We start from the raw sequence: 19177 nt of genomic DNA, 5'->3' as shown, positions 1-19177 counted from the left end.
TCTAGCAAGTAATATCATGAGTTCCCAAACCTGATGTTTGCAAAATCTTTTTGCACCATCCCTGCCTGTCCAGCATAACCATCTAGGCAGTATAAGTAATGGTCCCTATCTATATTAAAAGTAGAATAGAAGGTTGACACAAATACATTTTTAATGGTAAACTTAAAAAAAAAAAAAGGATTTCCCTCACAAATAATTTAAATGTGCTGGCTCAATTAAGTAGATTGCCTATGCAACAAAAGTACAAACACCGAAGCATTCTGAAATAAAGGTCATAATTATAATAGCTCCTATTCCCCCCCCCCCAAGACTGGAGTTTTTAACCTGGGAATCTCCAGATTTGTTTTGTTTGTTTGTTTGTTTTGTTGGCTTTAATATGTCAGTAGCTTTTAACATAACTGGTTTCTTCTTGAATCTTATTCATTTTCTTTTATGCATTGAAAGACATGATTCGAAGAAATTCGTAAGTTTCACCAGAAGGGTCTATAACTTCATTCCCAAAGGTTAAGAACCTCTGTTCTAAGGTATTAAATTTGACAAAGTGTTTTCCTTTCAGCATACATTAGAAATGGGTAGTTCAAGTCTTAATTCTTCCCATTTCAGTGATGAGTAAGTGGAGGTCTGGGGAGGGGTATATGCAGTAAAATTACCTTCCTTTGATCACACAGCCAGGAATCAGGCTCAAGTCTAGCATCTCCTAACAGTCTCTTCTCTAGAAGGGGGAGAATGAAAGAAGTTTCTATCTTCCCTGAAAGAAAAAAAGGCTGCAGTGGAGACAGATGTGCAGATAAGGTAAGCTGGAATATGTTCTTAGCCTGAATCCTTTTTTAGTCCCAGCTTCTTCCTCCTTGTGACAGAAGAATTGGAGGGCCCATTCCTACTTTATTCCTTTGGAAGTTTAATGAGTCTATTTTTTCTCACTATGGCTGCCTTGACAATAATTTTGCTGATAAAAGGTGTAATCATAACATGATCCATCCAGGGCTAGGTCTGAAAAAAAGAAGGCTATATCCTAGGCAGGTGTAGAAGGGATAAACAAATAATCTCAGGAAGACCAAAAAACAAAACAAACAAACAAAAAAACCAAGGCCAACCAGACCCTCTGTTTCCTTACCTGCTCTTGGGAGAAGCAAATGACTTTGACCTGGATTAAAAAATCCCATGCAACCCGATTTCCAGGTTACCCCTCTTCTCCCTAATGTTGGCCCTTCTTTCCACTCAGTCTCTGCCATTCCTTCTTGCTTCCCTCATACCCTCCTCCCCCTCTCTATACCCTCCCCGTCCCTTTCTTTCCTTCCAGAGAAGTTGTGTGTATGAGAAACAGCATTTTCTCCCAAACTCAGATAAAAGTGAGCTTCACAAAAATTTAAATATAAACGTCCCCAAATGAAAATTTCCTAACTGCCTGACCTCCCTGTCCCGGGGTCCTGGCTCTGCCACCAGATAAATCTTCGTTCTCCCATCCCCATAGTCTGAGTTCAATGTTGCTTGTGTTAGTGACAGTGAATTTGTGGCTGAAAAATGAACTACCGATGAGAACTCCCGTTGAACCTGCATTGTTTGTTATTCCGAGGCCTGGCTCTGGCTCAGACTAATCCCAACTTCAAAGCTTCCTGCCCTTTCTCTGTATACATAGCGTCAGGGCCCAGTGGCGTGGGTGATAAGAGAAATCAGGGCTTGGACAAACTGGGAAAGTGGGACCCGGAGAGACAGCGCTTTGATCTCTGGTAAAGTATTTTTTGAAAGCCTGAGTCTATCTAAAGGAAATACCATTACAACCAAAAGGTTGGGGAGCTAAGAGAACCAGCTGACTCTCCATCACCCATCCCCCATCCTGCCCCCCACCCCCAGCATCTATTCCACACACCCTTTCTTTCGTCCTGCCAACGAGAGTGGGGGAGTGGGGAGAGGGAAGCGGGAGGGGGTGGTGTGTGGAGACACATTTCCTTAAAATGATTTCAAGGAATCAGGGAGCATTTTTCTTGGAGGAAAAAAAAGAGAAAATGAATTAAGTGATTTTTGCAATTGTTCTTAGACACAATAGTCTTATTCTAGCACAATAGTTGTTGCGGTTCCGCTCGCTCCCCTTTGTCTATTCCTCCACCCTTCTATCCTCAGCCCTGGCATCTTCGCCCCTGCCATTCCTAATCCTTCGAATCCCACTTCATAGTTAGAAATACTGCCCTTGGGAAAAGATTCCGATGAAGACTTAACAGAGAAAAGAAAGGCATGATTTTGTTTGGTACTCCAGTCTTGTTCTCATGAGTTCAAGTTATTTACTTGCTTTATAACTTTAGCCAAGTCGTTTCTTTTTTCTTTTTCTTTTTTATTTTTTTTTGCCTCAGTTTCCTCGTCTGTAAGGTAAGTGTCACAGAAATAAGTGTAGTACTTACCTCCCGGTATTTTGAAGCTGAAATGAGATCGTTTATGTAAAATGCCTAGCAAACTTTAAAATGCTATATAAATAGAATTTCACCTTTTCATAAACTCACCTATTCCAAATCCCAACTAGTGTGGTTATTTTCAGATTTTAGCAATCTGACAAGTTACTGTTTTCACAGCTGAGTTATTTCTGAAAGAAAAGGTTGAAAATGAAAGTTTGGTGGTTATTGGGGTCTCCCTGGGCACTTAGATGGGGATTTTAGCTGGTAGGATAAGGAAAAAGGAGAATCTGGGAGATTCTGGGAGATGGAGTAAAGTGGATTTATCAATAATAGTGAAAAGTTTCTTAAAGCAAGGGTTTTTATCCTGGAGACCATGGACCTCATAGAGTTCCATGAGTATTGGGGAGAGGAAAAAGTTAAAAAAATTATTCTGAGAAGGTTTCACCAGAAAGGGTTCCCCATTTATTCTGAATAGGCTTCACCAGACTTCCAAAAGGCTCCCTGACATAAAAAGGTTAAGAATCCTTGTCTTAGATAATTTCTTTTCTTTTTTCTTCTTTCTTTCTCTCTGGCTTTTCTTTCCTTCCTTTCTCTCTCCCTCCTTCCTTCCCTCTTTTCCTTGTTCCTTCCTTCTTTCCTTCCCTTCCTCTTTCTATTCTTCCCTCCTCCCTCCTTCTCTTTCTCCTCCCTCTCTCTCCCTCCCTCTTTCCCCCTCCTTCTTTCCCTTCCTTCCTCCCCTCCTTCCTTCCCTCTCTTTCCCTCCCTCCATTCCTTCCCTCCTTCCTTCCTTTCCTTCTTCCTTTCCTTTCTCTTTTCCTCCCTTCTTCCCTGCTTTCCTTGCTCCTTCCTTCCTTCTTAACTTCTCTCTCTTCTTTTCCCCTCCATTCCTTCTTTCTCCCTTCCTCCTTTCCTTCCTTCCTTCCTTCCTTCCTTCCTTCCTTCCTTCCTTCCTTCCTTCCTTCCTTCCTTTCTTCCTTCCTTCTTTCTTCCTTTCTTCCTTCCTTCCTTTCTTTCTTTCTTTCTTTCTTTCTTTCTTTCTTTCTTTCTTTCTTTCTTTCTTTCTTTCTTTCTTTCTTTCTTTCTTTCTTTCTTTCTTTCTTTCTTTCTTTCTTTCTTTCTTTCTTTCTCTTTCCTTCCTTCTTTCCTTCTCTCTGCCTCTGTGTCTTACTTTTTCTTTTTCTGCCTCTCTCAAACCTTTACCTCTCCAGTTGGGAGTTGTATCAGATGATATCTGAAGTTCCTTAGCACTTTAGGATTCTGTGCTTTTCTAAATCCTCTTCAATAACTATGTTGTCATCAATTTCCCCCAACTCTGTCTAAGGAGTGTCAAGAGAATCCTAGCCCTCTTGCCCTCTTGGCAGCTTCAGCATACAAAGTGCCTTTTCCATTTGCAGTTGTGAAATGTATTGCCCAAATGCCCACTGAACATCTTCTCCCCTTCAATTCCTCCAGGAAGCTTATGTTAGCAGATCATTCTAAAACCATTTGTGAACATGAAATAGATAAAGGCCCCTGTGCTCGTCAGCACTTCTCACTCATCTTAGAAGTCTGTTTGGTGATCAGTGGGGAGAGACCAGCTTTCATCTCCTCCCTGGGCCTGGATTCGCTTGTTTATGCTCCTGACTGAGCAGTTTCAGTGATGGTGCAGAGGGAAGTACTCCATCTGCCCAGATGGAAGGGGCTTTGGGGAAAGAGGAGGAGCTTTTTCTTGATACTGGGTCCATTGAAGAAAAAAACCCACCAGTTTTCTTCCTGTTAAATCATCTGCTGAATGATTTACTCTCCTTTCTCCTTTTCCTCACCCTGAGACAATTGGCTTCCTGTTCATCCTTTCTTGGGCTAGGAAATTTGGGTGCATCTCATGAGACATAAATGATAATAGCCCTTTTGGGAAAATGTCTTCACATATGATCTTTGGGCCTTACAGTAGCCCTATGAAACAGGTAGCATGAGTATTATCCTCATCTGACAGTTTAAAGTAGGAACCTGCTTTGCTCAAGATTGATGAAAGAGTAGAGGAGAATTCAGTTCTTTCTACCACCTTTAAATGTTTTCTTCGGCATAGTCAAACTGTCCCCAAAATATGCCAGTCAGTGGTTTGTTCTGTGACTTAAAGCTCAGAAAGAAATTCTAGAATCTAACTCCTGGTTGTTTAGTCATTTTTCAATCATGTCTGACTCTGGGACTTCCTTTTAGGAGTTTTCTTGGCAAAGATACTGTAGTGGTTTGCCATTTACTTCTCCAGCTCATCTTACAGATGAGGAAACTGAGACAAACAGGATAGCTTCCCAGAAATTCATAGCCTTAACTTTAGGAGATTAGGAAGTCCCTGGAATGGTTTGAGTGAGTTTTCTTGCCTTCTGATTCCAACTAAGATATTTTCTCCCTACTTTTCCACATCATGTTCCACCAAGCAGTCCCTCATAGCCTGTGGGAACAGTAATTTCTTTAATCAGTTCCTGGGACAGGGAATGGTGAGACAATATTCGAATCAGAAGCCACAATATTGGAATTAAGTGGAAATAAGATCCTTTACAATCTGATAATTAATTCCTTCACTGAAGGGAAGCTAGTAGATTATTCTAGATTATGGAATTTAAAGTTGAAATAAACATGGAGATTTATCTGGCCTAAACTCTTAATTTTATAGATGTGGAAACTGAAACTCAGGAAAAAATGATTTGTTCAAGATCAAGATTTGGAAGATTATCCAGTGTAACTTTTTGTTGTTGTTGTTGTTGAGATAATTGGGATCAAGTGACTTGCCCAGGGTCACACATCTTGGAAGTGTTAAGTGTCTAAGGCTGGATTTGAACTCAGGTTCTCCTGATTTCAGGGTCAGCACTCTATCCACAACACCATCTAGCTGCCCCCAGTATAACTTTTATGTAGAGAAAAATTGAAAGAAACAGAGAAAGAGAGAGACAGAGACAGAGAAGAAGGAAGGAAGGAGGGAGAAAGGGAGGGAAGAGAAAGGAAGGAAGGAGAAGCTAGTGAGGCAAAAAGAACAGTTATCTAAGAAGGGGATCTTAATTTTTTTATGTTAGGAACTCCTTTGGAAGTCTAGTGAAACCTCTAGATAATCTTCTATAGGCCCAGAAAAATGAAGTGATTTGTATAAATTCAAGTATGAGTTGAGATTGAAACAGAGATCTTGTAATTCCAACTTCGAGAAACTTTAACAACCATTTTCTCACATTTGAAGGTACATCAGGCTTGCTTAAATCTTCACGTCTGATAAATTTACTCATCCTAACCAAAATAAAATCGGGACAGTACCATGTTCCCACCTCAGTCAAAGCATAGGAAGGTACCTCTGGGAGAGGGTTTGTCGATTTAGTTACCAAACCCAGATTAATGTAGTGTGTGTAGGTGTTTAAAACAATTCCTGCCCACAGGGACCCCATTACTGGGCATCTCTCTGATTATTATTCCTCAATCCAAAAAAGAAAGAAAAGAAAAAGAAAAACTGGCAAAAGGTGTAAGAGAGGCTCTTGACCCTGACTGTGCTCCTGGGAAGGACATTTTCTCCCATACTGAATTCCCCTTCTTCCTTTGCTTCCCCATCACAAACATATGTGATGGGATATAAAGTTGTTTTCTTGATTGGAGTCTACGAGGAGAATAAGAAACCTCTTTCTTTCTATTGTGGGAGCATAATGTCCCTATTCACTGATTGACCCCCCTAGCCCCATTCCCTCCCCTCCCCCATTCCCACACTATATAAGTATGACTTTTTAGATCCTTCATCAGCCTCCATTACTCCTCCTTCTCCCAGATGTTCCAGAAGGGGATATTGGCGAGGCTGGCCCACTAAGCCCTGGACAATGGTGATGCAGGATGAGAGGGATTGAGGTAGAAGGGGAGAGGCCAGAGAACGCCTTCGTTCCCTGAGCTCCAGACTCTGGCAACACCTCTCAGGAGCTGTTATCAGTCAAGAATTTCTTGTGTATACGTTATCGTCCCCGTTGCTCCATGTATTTATTGAAGGGGCCCTAGTCACAGGACACTCTGAAGGCAGACACATCCAGCCCTGGTACGCTGGCCAGGCTGGAGCCCCAGCTCTTTAAATGCCTTTTAAAAAGCACTTAGTGAAGTCAGCCTGGATGCTTTAACAGCTGAGATGAGGTGTAGAAGAACGGAGGGAGGGAGGGACCTAGACAGATGCTGCTGCAGGCCTTTTCCAAAGATTACCTTTGGATTGGTCATTTTTTTTTCCCCTTTGTACTTCAACAAACCCATTTCACAGACCTCCTCCCAGCAAATCTTTGCGGGTCATTCCAAAGGCCTTAGCATAGGACATTAGAGAAGGCACGAAGTCTTGCCATTTTTTCCCCTATTTCCCTCTTTTCTCCTCTGTCTGTTCCTGAGTTGACTAAGAAGGGTTCCATATTTGTACAGGTGCCTATTGGGGAATTAGAAAATGAAAGAAGGAAGGGATGGCTTCCCTCCCCCAACCTAACTCAGAGCCTGAATGCACATAGGCTCAGCACAACCTCCCCCTACCCCCCCTCCCGCTGCCGCCCAGACTAATTACTCGGGAAACATCTGGAATGTGTGTAAGGCATTGGTGAAGGGGGTTGGGACCTGAACACAGCTGGATCCGACCCCATTTTGTGTATTTCTCCCCAAGTGGATATAAAATGGTGGCCCAATAGGAGGCGAGATCCCTTTGTTTTCCCTTCAAAGAATGGGTACAGTTGCCCCTCTCTATTCAGCCGCCTTGTCCCTTCCATTCCCCCCTCCAGCTTCAGCTTCATATACCCCCCAGCCCATTTTCCTAGACTACCAGAGGAGGAGCTCACAGCTTCTATTGTGGCAGCCTCAACAATGTCCCCTTCTGGAACACTCAAGAGGGAGGAGGAGTTAGGGAGGCTGAAGAAGGCTCTAAAAAACCATTCTCATGTAGTATGGGAGTGGGGGAGGGAGGGAATGGGGCTAGGGGTTCTATCAGTGAGTAAGTGCCCCATGCTTCCACAGTAGGAGCAGGTTTTCAGATGTGCATCTTCTGACATCCCAAGGCAGGGATGTGTCTGAGCTCGAATAGACTGTAGGGATGCCCCCCCTCCCACATTTCCTCTCACTGTGGGCATAGGGGATGAGGGTGTGTGCTAAGAGCTTACATATGTTTTTAAAAAATACCGTCTGAGACAAATTCTTAGATGGCGTTTTCAAAGTTCCGATTGGAATTTTTTTCTGTCTTCCTTCTCTCTCCACATACACTGAAGTTTATTAACTCTGTCTATGCACTGCTTATAGGTCTAGCATAGTTATTTCTCCCCTATCCAGTTTTCCGTCTAGTCATTCCATGCAGTCTCCCCAAAGGCCCCTGGCCCAAGACCCAGCACCTCCCTGCCATGCTTGGTCCATCTTGCTCAACCCTCTGTGTTGTTTTTGAAAGTCCAGGCAGCTGGACACATTCTGGGAAACAGGTGGTTCTTTTTGTCAATCAATAACAGAGTGTGCATGTGTATGGGGGAGGGGGAGATGTGTGTTTGTAAGTAGTAGCATAAACATATGTTAAATATATATCTTTATCTAACATCTGTCCATCATCTATCAGCTATCTATCTACCCACACATTCATTTATCTATTCATCATTTACCATCTATCTATCTCTCTATGGCAGCCTGACAGCGGCTAGAGAGTTAGTTTCAGAGTCCAGAAGACCAGCCTCATCACATATTGCCTGTGTGACCCAGGGCAAATCAGCCAATCTCCCCATGCTTAGACAACTTATTAAAACTGTAAATTGTTGAGAACATCCTAATCTGCATTGGTGGAAGGAGTTTCCTTACCAGAAATTCCCTTTCCTTACTAAATCATAAGTTCACTCTTTATCTTTCTGTGTATTTATGTATGTGATTTAATGAAAAGCAGCTAGGTGGTGATGTGGCTAGAAGGCTGGACCTAGCATCTGGAAGTCCTGAATTCCAATCCTCTCTGACACATACTAGCAATACTACCATGGGCAAATCACAGACCCTCTCCTTGCCTCTGGAAACTCTATAAGACAGATGAATCATTGATATTATTGTTTGGAGGGAGTTGATATGAGTTCATACCCCTGTGTGAAACTAAATAGAACTTAACTGAAACTAAAATAAAATCTTAAAAATGATTACCTACCTAGCTACTGTTTCTTTTTCTTTTCCTTCCTTCCTTCCTTCCTTCCTTCCTTCCTTCCTTCCTTCCTTCCTTCCTTCCTTCCTTCCTTCCTTCCTTCCTTCCTTCCTTCCTTCCTTCCTTCCTTCCTTCCTTCTTTCCTCCTTCCTTGCTCCTTCCCTTCTTCCTTCCCTTCCTTCCTTCCTTCCTTCCTTCCTTCCTTCCTTCCTTCCTTCCTTCCTTCCTTCCTTCCTTCCTTCCTTCCTTCCTTCCTTCCTTCCTTCTTTCCTCCTTCCTTGCTCCTTCCCTTCTTCCTTCCCTTCCTTCCTTCCTTCCTTCCTTCCTTCCTTCCTTCCTTCCTTCCTTCCTTCCTTCCTTCCTTCCTTCCTTCCTTCCTTCCTTCTTTCCTCCTTCCTTGCTCCTTCCCTTCCTTCCCTTCCTTCCTTCCTTCCTTCCTTCCTTCTTTCCTTCCTTCCTTCCTTCCTTTCTTCCTTCCTTCTTTCTTTCCTTCCTTCCTTTCTTCCTTCCTTCCTTCCTTCCTTCTTTCTTTCCTTCCTTCCTTTCTTATTTTCTTTGTTTTCTTCCTTCTTTCCTTTCTTTCTTTCTTTTTTGGAAGCATTTGAGTTTAAGTGACTTGCTCAGGATCACACAGTTGTTAGCCATTGTTTTTTACATTCATGTAGATAATTGAAAGTTGTCTGTAGGAACAAAGATTGGTGTGATCTAAGAATTTTCAATGACTTAAAAGCAAAGATCCCTAATTCTTTTCCTGGGGTTGACAGAGGGACTTCAAAATCATCTACCCCACTTCACTCCTCCAGAAATCCTCCAGAATTCAAATAAGCCTGAGACCCATAAACTTGGAATCTGACATCCCTTCCCTCCCAGCCCTGACTCTGTGCTCCTCCAGCATCAGAAGCTGTCTCTGAGAAGTGGGCATACAAGTAATCTTGGGGGACCGTGTAAGCCTTTCTTCTTCAAAGACCTCCTGGTCTTTTTCTCCCCTTCCTAGTTCATTCTTCTTAGAGTTCTGCATTCGTTATCATTGTCCTCCATTCCCCACTCTCTGCCTGCCTCCTCACATGTCTCCCTTTAACTTTCTCCTAGGAGAATGTTCCCCAGCTACAAGGTGAAGGTCACAGGCATGAACCCCAAGACCAAGTACATTTTGCTGATTGACATCGTCCCAGCAGATGACCACCGATATAAATTCTGTGATAACAAATGGTAAGAGCCCGGGGACTCTCTGTATGATCCAGTCCTAATCCCAGTCGTGTTGTCTCCTCCCCTCACTGATAAGGTCTATAGTGAGCTCCCGACAGCTCTATCTGAATTACACGGAATCCTTTGCTTCTTCTTCTCTTTCTCTGACTCTTGGCCTCTTTAGTCCTAGTCTGTTCACCAGAGATGGGGAAGGAGAGGTAGAGTAAGCTATTCTTTTAGTTTCTCTGGGAAAAGACCTAGGGTGAGTCTAGGTGAGTTTGATATTTGGACTAGCACTAGATTTCAAGTCTCACAATCATATATGATCCAGGGCTAAATGAAGAGTGCTTAGAAAGTGGGAAGGCTTTTAGTGGGGAGGGCAAAGAAGCCAGGGATAAGGTGCTGACATTGTTTACTTAAGATTTTAGAGAAGGCTGGAAATGCTTTTATTAGTAAATCTCATCATTTACAACTCACACATACTGGTTTTTGTCCATTCAATCTTTATTTCCTCACATCTCTTTTTATTTCCCCAAACAAAGCAAAATCTACCTGCATGGGGAAGAGCCCTACTTTTAGACCTGCTCCTTTTCTCTGACTCAGTTTCCCTATCTATAAGTGTAGGGATGTCAATATTTGTAGCATGATAGATTTTGAGTTGAAAAGGATTGTCAAGGTCATAAATCTAGAGCTGTCAGGATCAGAGGTTATTTAGTTCAAATTCTGCATTTTATAACTGAAGAAATTCAGGACCAAGAAGGTCATGGCTTTTCCAAGGCCAGATAAGTAGTAAATTGTAAACCTAGGTTCAGATTCAAGTTCCATGTTTTCCAATTTGGTGCTTTTTGCAACACCTTTGTTTTCACTTTCTTTCAATACCTCCACATTCAGAGGAACCTCAGACTCAGAGAGAGGAAAGATCTTATCCAAAATAAGAGTCACAGCAGAAGTGATCCCAAGTCCTTTGACCTGGTCCAAATCTGGCCTCAGACACTTTGTAGCTGTGTGACCCTGGACAAGTCACTTAACCCTGTTTCCCTCATCTGTAAAATGAGCTGGAGAAGGAAATGGCAAACTGCTCCAGTATCTTTGCAATGAAACCCCAAACGGGATCATGAAGAGTTTGATGTGACTGAACATCCATTTTACAGATGAGGATTACTTGAGGTCAGTTGTGGAATATTTTAAAGTTGCCACCATCCCACTCAGCCAGGATGAGTGAGGGTTTAATAAAGTGTCTGGTACATAATTTTGGCTTCTAAGACTCTTAGGTAGAGCAGGTTAGGGGGTATATTTGATTTAATACTTCCTATATTTAATAGAGCTCAGGGCAAGGTTAGTAATCTCTTTTCTCCACATCTTACCTCATTTATTCCATTCATTTTCTAGACTTGTCCCAAGCTTGTTTTCATCTAGCTTTATAGCCTGAATTTGAGGGAATTCCCAGTAGGGTTTGCCAAGGAAACAAAATGAAATTTTAAAGTGTATGTGTGTGAGCAAACTCACACACGTCTAAATGTGTCTGTCTGTGCATACATGCATGTTGTCAAGTCAAATCAACAAGCAATTATAAAACACCTACTATGTGCCAGGCACTGTGCTAAGCACTGGTGATACAAAGAAAGGCAAAAACATGGCCCCTGTCCTCAAGGAGCTCACAGTCTAAAGGGAGATACAACATGCAAGCTGCTATGTGCAACCATGTGTATGTGTGCCTGTGAGAATGGGTGGGAGGGTGACAACAAGAGAGTGGAGGATTCTCTAGGGAAGAAGTTAGAACTGGTGGAGGCAGAAGGGTATTTCTCCTTTTGTTCTCAGTAAGCAAATAATAGTAGAAAAAGCATTTGGTTTAGAGAAAGAAGACCTGATATCATCTACTACTTTTACCCTATGAAACTTTGGCAAAGTCATTTAACTTTTCTGGACCTCAGTTTCCCCTTCCAGAAAAGAAGGGGAATGGAAGGGACGATCTCTTAAAGCCTCTTTCGGCATGGTCCTCTTATAACTAGCTGGTTCTGAATTAATTCTTGGATCTGGACGTAGATTCAAGTACTAACCACGGACCAGCTTGGAGGATGAATCTCTGGAAACTTCTTTTGTTCCCCTGTAAGCTTGTAGCATGAATTATCACTGGCTTTGGGCATCAATAACAACTGTGTGTCAATACAGGAAATCAATCCCATAGACCTCCTCCTCTCTCTACTTGGGAGAAAAATGTACAGTAAAATAATAGATGGATAAAATCCCTGCTAGGACAAGTTTCTGAGAAGCAATTCATGAGTCTGATTCATTAGATTGTGAGCTTTTCGAGGACTTGGTTCCTGGCATGTAGTGGGTACTTAATACTTTATTGACTGACTGGTTTTGTTCAAGGTGGGTTAGGAGCAGGGTCCTTTCTGGGGTTTCCTGGTACCCAATAGTTAACTCAGGGCAGGGGATCCCTAATGTGGGGACTGCTGTGTTGGCAGGATGGTGGCAGGAAAGGCAGAGCCTGCGATGCCAGGAAGACTGTACGTGCATCCAGACTCTCCAGCTACGGGGGCACACTGGATGCGGCAGCTGGTCTCCTTCCAGAAGCTGAAACTGACCAACAACCACCTGGACCCTTTTGGACATGTAAGAGACAGGGCCTCCCCTTGACTGGTGGCAGTTCACTATTTGGGCACTGGGAGGTGGGAGGGGGTTCACTGGGATGGGCATTGGCATGCCATTCTCTAGACTTGTATTCTCTCTGTTTCATTATTAAGGAAGATGGGATATTTTTTCATTAAGTTTCTTGATATGCAATATCAACAAAAAGCTTGAGGATTCGATGGATTCCATCCCCGGTTTGTCAGGGAAATAAAATGACATTTTCAAGGGAGAGGGAAAAGCAAGTGAGAGAGTGAGTCTACTAGATGTCTTTTCAGTTAACTTTTCTATGAGATCCTATGAAGTCATTGAACCATTTAGTGTCTCAGTTTCCCCATTTGCAAAATGAGAGACAACATTTGCTTTACACATTTCATAGGGCTTTAGAAAACAAGAAAGGTTTGTTCAAATGCGTTGTTTAATTGTCCTAATGCATAACCTTCTTTTGTAAATTGTTTGAGTCAATCTCTTTCATTTTTCTATTGATTTCATTTTCAGATACATCTCTCCTCCCTCTCCTATCTAGTAAGCCATTCTTTATAATAAAGACCAGGAATGGAAAGGAAACAAAAAACACAGTTCAGCAAAACCAACTAAAGCATTATTGTATATGAAATACTCCACATTTAGGGCACCTCCACTCCACCTTTCCTATAGTTTTTAAAGAAGGAGATGCATTTTCTCAATTCTTCCCTTAGGGGAACTTGGTCATTAAATTATAGTTTTGTCTTCTTGTTTATTCTATAAACATAGTTGCAGTAATTCTTTCTATTGTTTTCTATCTTCTGGTTACTTTATTTTGTTGGTAGAAACCTTATGCACCTCTATATTCTGTAAAGTCATCATTTTTTATGGTACAGCACTGTTTTGTCACATTCACGTGCCTCAATTCCATTAGCCATTCCCCAGGAAATGGGAATTTGTTTTACTTCTTGTTCTTTGCTAGAGCAAAAAGTGTCACTATGAATATTTTGGTGTCTATAAGAACTTTCTGTCTTTGATCTTTTTTGGAATATATGTGGCTTATGCTTCAAATTAATTCTTTGAGACAGATTTCATCATGAAAACAGTTCTTGTGCTTTCTCTTCTCCCCCTCCAGCCAGGAATTCATATTAGCTAGGTCAGTTAGATGTTGCCAAATATAACTGGCAAATCATTATTATTAGTGGGAAAAATCAGCTAATAGGTGCCCAAGCCAGAGGGAGTGACTTTTAGATTATCCACCACTTGGGATTGTCTGTATTACTGCTCTCCTATCCTTCCGATACATAATCAAGCATAAACTGTAGTCTGGAAATGGATGATGGGGCATGGGAGGAGGGAAGGGGATCTTATGCCTCCAGTTGAGTGCCTGGTATTTCCAGGGCCCTGGGTTCTGTGGGGTGGAGCTCTTTGGCCCCAGAGATGCTGCCTCTGGGCCCCCTTCAGTCCAGGGACCCGCCCCTTGCAGGTTGCATAAGCTCATTATTTTCCAATCTGGCTCTGGCAGGCCCATTAAAAAAAGGAGCATTTTATTTGGAAAATCTTAATTCATGTGTATTGCAGATGTAGGACTGGGGAGTACGCGGTTATCTGCCACGGCACGGAGGGCCCCTGGTCTGTCCTGGCAGTTTTGTGGATATTGAGAATAGAAGAAATGAACCCAGTGTCGTGGTATGCTGCTGGGAGTGTGTGTGTGTGTGTGTGTGTGTGTGTGTGTGTGTGTGTGTGTGTGTGTAAGAGAAAGACAGAGACAGATAGAGACAGAGAGACAGAAACAGAGACAGAGACCAAGAGAGACAGAGGAAACAGAGAGAGATCAAGAGAGAGCAAGACAGAGAGAGAATGAAACAGAGTCAGAGACAGAGAGAGACTAAGAGAGAGTGAGATAGTGACAGAGAAATAGAGAGAGTATAGAGAGGGGGGAGGGGGCAAAAAAGGAGAGAGAAAAGGAGGCAATGTAGGTGTGCCTCCTTTTATCCAACAGATGTGTTCTTGGAACTAGCCAAATTGCTATATATCTCAAATTTCCCCACAAGAGACATCGGAGAGGCTTTATCTTAATTTCGAATGAATCTTCAGTTGACTGGCTCTTCCAAGTATTGCATTTCTCTGTGTGGGCTGCTGGCGTGCACTCCCTGGGGAGGTAATATTCTGTAAACATCCAGCAGGACTTGGGGAAGGAGATTTAAAGGAATGGGAGAGATCCTTCTGTAGTGCAGTAATCAAATCCTGTATGCAGCCGTTTTTTGTGAGTTTATCTCTTGGGCTTTGCTCGAGTGGGGCCCCATGTGTACAAGGGCATGTCTGACAAATGGGATCCAACTGGATCTTACAGCCGTTTATCTAGCCTCTACTGGAAGCTTGGCTGTGTGTGTGTCTGTGGTGACAAAGATAAATAAAAGCAAGATCCCTGTTCTCCACAAGGGTAGCTTTTCTCTCTGAAATGTGTACTCTTAAGGAGGTGCTTACAGCTCTAAGAGGTTAAGCTCAAAGCCAGAGATAACACATGAACTCAAGATTTTCCAACTCTGAGGCCACACCATCTCTCTAATCATTATGTTATGTTGTGTCTATTTTACATGAGAAATAACAAGGCATTGTGGTTAGAGAGCTGGGCATCAGAGTCAGGAAGTCCTAGGTTCATGCTATCGCTGACACATCCCGGCTACGGGATGTCAGGGCCTGTCACTGAATTTTGTAGTGTCCCAGATAGATATCTAAGGCCAGAAGTGCAATCTCGCACTGGGATGGAGTTTTCTCATCCTGAGTTCCCTGTACCAATTAAGTTAAAGGGTCACACCCATCCCATTTGTTTTATTTATACTTATATATGACCTTGCTTATATAAACTTGAGGGCAGGGTCTTTGTATCCCTCCAACCTAGGATCCAATGACTGGTATGTAATAGGTACGTAACCTATTTAGATTTAGAGTTAAGCAGAAAGACAGAAATGATGTTCCAAATATACTCAAATTTATAAACTTAACCACATCTTGATGCCATCTTTTTTCCTTCTTCCATAATTTTGGCTCCTTTTTGGTCTATATGACAGCTTTTCCTCATTCTCTTCCAATGGTTCATCTCTCTCCTCCTGCCCTTGAAGTGTAGATGTTCCTGTAGGCTCCATCTTTGGCTGTCATCTGTTCTCTCTCCACACTGTTCTCTCCACTGTAGACTCTGTGCACCCACATATCTTCAATTTTCACTTCTGGATAACATGTCTAAGCCCCAATCTTTCTTCTCTATTTCTGACCCTGTATATCCATCTGCCTATCAGATATCACCTGGACAACTGTCCATTGTCATTTGAAGCAAAACATATCCCAGAATGAATTCATCCCTTCCCCCTTTTAACAACTTCCTTTTTTCTATCGATAGTCCTAACATTCTTCCTGCTATAGCATCCAAAATCTCTGAATCATCTCTGACACTTCCCTTCTTCCCACCCTTGCAAAATCATTGTGGCAAGTGATGTGCTGAGTCTTGTTGATTCTCTTGGATAATACCTCTCTGTACTCCCACTACTACCACCTAGGCCCTCCGAGACTGTTTTGAACTTGTCCTAACCTCCTACAAATTCTTGGTCCCTGGTATTTTTTCTTTCCAATCCATCCTTCACATGAGATGCCAGTAGGGATCAAAACTGTGATTTTGATGGGATAGAGAAGGTACAGGAAACTTCCTATATCAAGCAGGGTGACATCTTCTCTGCAACTGAAATCTGTTTTTCTTCTCACAGTTGCCCAAATAATTTTCCTAAGGCATGGATGTGACCATGTCATTCCTTTGTTCAAAAACCTTTTGGCTGACCCCTTGTTGTCTATAGAACAAAGCATATGACTCTCAGCTTGGCATTTAAGACCATCTAGTCTGGTTCCAACCTACCTCAGCAACATTAGTTCACATTGATCCTTAGCTTACTTACATTTGAGTTGAACTGGTCTTCTGGTTGTTTTCTCCATCTCACCTTGCCTTCTTTGTTAGCTTTAGGACACAGGGGCAGACCATCCCTTAGCTGGTCTCTTTTCTTCATGAGCCACCTCTGTTGCAGAAGGAGGACTAGGAACTTTTTAAATCAGAGGAAATGCAAAATTTCAGTTAGTGATTAGTGGAAGTAAAGATGTAAATTTTCCCCCAAGGTGAAATCTTTCCTTGGACCCTTCTGGGAAGGAGAGTCTGTAAACCCCAGGCTAAGAATCCTTAATCTCATCAGACTTTCAGCCAAATCCTGTCAACCTTTGGTTCCAAGATCTTTTTATTCAAAGGGACTGGGGCTCCTGGTGTTTTAAAGAGGAGGTAAAGTAGAGGTCCTTTTCATTCCTGAGTCTTCTTCCCTTCTTCCCCTCAGTTTCTTGCACCTTAGGCTGAACAATTACAAAAGGCTCTATTTGTGAACCAATGCCAATTCATGGCTGTTCAATGGAAAAGGGTAGAAAAGGGCAGAACCAGGAAGAAGAACTGAGTAAAAGTTGAAGAGAGGGAAATTCAGGCACAATGTCAGGAGAAACTTCCTAATTTTTAGAGATATCTTAAAGTAGAATTATATGCACCTCGAAATCTGTTGGTTTTCCCATCACTGAAAGTCTACAAGCAGAGATTAATTTTCATTATGACATCATGATTCCTTTCATGTATGAGTTGGATTAGATGGCCATTGAGGTTTCTTTCAACTCAGAAGGATTTGGATTCCAAGGGCCTGGGTTCAAATAATGTCTCTGCCATTTGCCACATGTATGACCTGAGGCAACTCAATTAACCTCTCTTGGGACTCATTTCCTCTTCTGTAAAAGGAAACGGATGGAGTAGAGGATCCTGCAATCTGCTTCTGGGATATCTCTGCCTACTTTGGGTTCTTCTCTTTCAGGGTCTGTCTCTCACACACATATATTCATTCGCAGGCGCCTCAGTAATCCACAAACCCCCAGAGGGAAGGGTACCATTTGGGTAAGAACTAAAAAGGCAGGATGGGAGGAGTCTGATCCTGCCAAAAACTGAGAAGGGAACAAAACTCTAATAAGGTTTAAAAATGGACCTGGAGGCTCCAGAGAGGGATTTGTCTGCAGCAGCTTTTAATCATGTTTCCCAGTAAAACCGTCAACTTGGCTGGAATTTTCTTTTCTTTCATTCTCTCTTTCTTTCTTTCTTCTTCCCTTCATTTTTTCTTTCTTTCTTCCTCCCTCCCTCCTCTCTTTTCTTTCTTTCCTTTTCTTTCTTCTTCCCTTTCTTTCTTTCTCATTCTTTCTTTCTCTTTTTTTCTTTTCTTTTTCTTTCTCTCTTTTACTTCTTTCTTTCTTTTTTCCTTCCTTACTCCCTCTCTCTCTCTCTTTCTCTTCTTTCTTTCTCTTTTTTCTTTTTTCTCTTTTTTCTCTTTTTTCTCTTTTTTCTCTTTCTTTCTTTCTTTCTTTCTTTCTTTCTTTCTTTCTTTCTTTCTTTCTTTCTTTCTTTCTTTCTTTCTTTCTTTCTTTCTTCCTTTCTTCCTTCCTTCCTTCCTTCCTTCCTTCCTTCCTTCCTTCCTTCCTTCCTTCCTTCCTTCCTTCCTTCCTTCCTTCCTTCCTTCCTTTCTTTCTTCCTTTCTTTCTTTCTTTCTTTCTTTCTTTCTTTCTCTCTCTCTCTCTTTCTTTCTTTCTTTCTTTCTTTCTTCCTTCCTTCCTTCCTTTCTTTCTTTCTTTCTTTCTTTCTTTCTTTCTTTCTTTCTTTCTTTCTTTCTTTCTTTCTTTCTTTCTTTCTTTCTTTCTTTCTTTCTTTCTTTCTTTCTTTCTTTCTTTCTTTCTTTCTTTCTTTCTTTCTTTCTTTCTTTCTTTCTTTCTTTCTTTCTTTCTTTCTTTCTTTCTTTCTTTCTTTCTTTCTTTCTCTTTCTTCCAAGGAAGGACATGGGGGAAACATCCTCACTTTTTCTAGCCTTCTTCCTTTCTAGAATAAAGAGTAGTGGAACAGTTCAAATTATAGCATTTGGATGTTGGAGAAGGCCTAGAAATTGCAGTGGGTAAAAATTACACTTCTGATAGGGGAAAGGAGGTTGGTCTTCACTCCAGAAATAAAAGTTTTTTTTTTATCTTACCCCACCCCTGCCCCGCTTGTCTTCATGCCTATCAGATCTTCCCCACTGCTCTCCCGACCTTGTCTTTCCTCTTGGACAATTTTTTATGTCAGTTTTGTGAATAACCAATTTTTTGGACCAGTAGGAAAATTCCTTGGACCATCCTTTGGGGATATCATTTATAACAATAGCAATATAATAACTAGCATTTATACAGCACTTTAAGGTTTTCAAAACATTTTACATGGGTTTCTTGTTTGATGTTCACAACAACTTTGTGAGGTAGGTGCTTTTATTAACCCCATTTTACCAATGAGGAAACAGGCTAGAAAAGGTCACGAAACTCCTAAGTCATCCAGGTTCACACAGCCAGTAGCTGAGGCAGGATTCAATTTCAGATCTTTGGTTTAATTTTAAAGCTCCAATCTTTAGCATTGGATCATCCATTGTACCACCTGTGTAATTCATTCACCTAGCAAGCATTTTTTAAGTTCCTGCTGAGCGTTAGGCACAATGCTTATCCTGGAGAATACAAAGACAGAAGCAAACAATACCATATCCATTCAATAAACATAAATTTATGAATTATGAAGCACTTACAATGTACCAGGCGCTGTGCTAATCAGTGGGGATACCAAAAGAGGGAAAAGATAGTCCCTACCCTCAACAGTCTAAATGACTCTGGAAGAGATGGTGACACTGACAACTTTATGCAACTCTGCCTCACATAAACCCAATTTATGCACAAATCAAGATATCACCCATGATGTCATGTTTTTCAAAAATGAAGGATAAACAACAACAACAATTTAAATAGGTTCATACTGACTGGA

General features: G+C 41.7%; 1 protein-coding gene across 1 annotated transcript in view; it reads left to right on the top strand.

The window, feature by feature from the left end:
* The window catches only part of TBX4 (T-box transcription factor 4), a 51484-nt gene that overhangs the window by 10595 nt on the left and 21712 nt on the right, over positions 1-19177 (top strand). Inside the window, exons 4-5 of the mRNA XM_074261991.1 lie at positions 9598-9717; positions 12162-12309. Coding sequence (XP_074118092.1) covers positions 9598-9717; positions 12162-12309 — 268 coding nt within the window. The remainder of the gene's footprint in view (positions 1-9597; positions 9718-12161; positions 12310-19177) is intronic.

The sequence above is a fragment of the Sminthopsis crassicaudata genome, chromosome 4 (assembly GCF_048593235.1).
Source record: "Sminthopsis crassicaudata isolate SCR6 chromosome 4, ASM4859323v1, whole genome shotgun sequence".
NCBI classification, from domain to species: Eukaryota; Metazoa; Chordata; class Mammalia; order Dasyuromorphia; family Dasyuridae; genus Sminthopsis; species Sminthopsis crassicaudata.
This window is presented reverse-complemented; position numbering and strand designations above follow the sequence as displayed.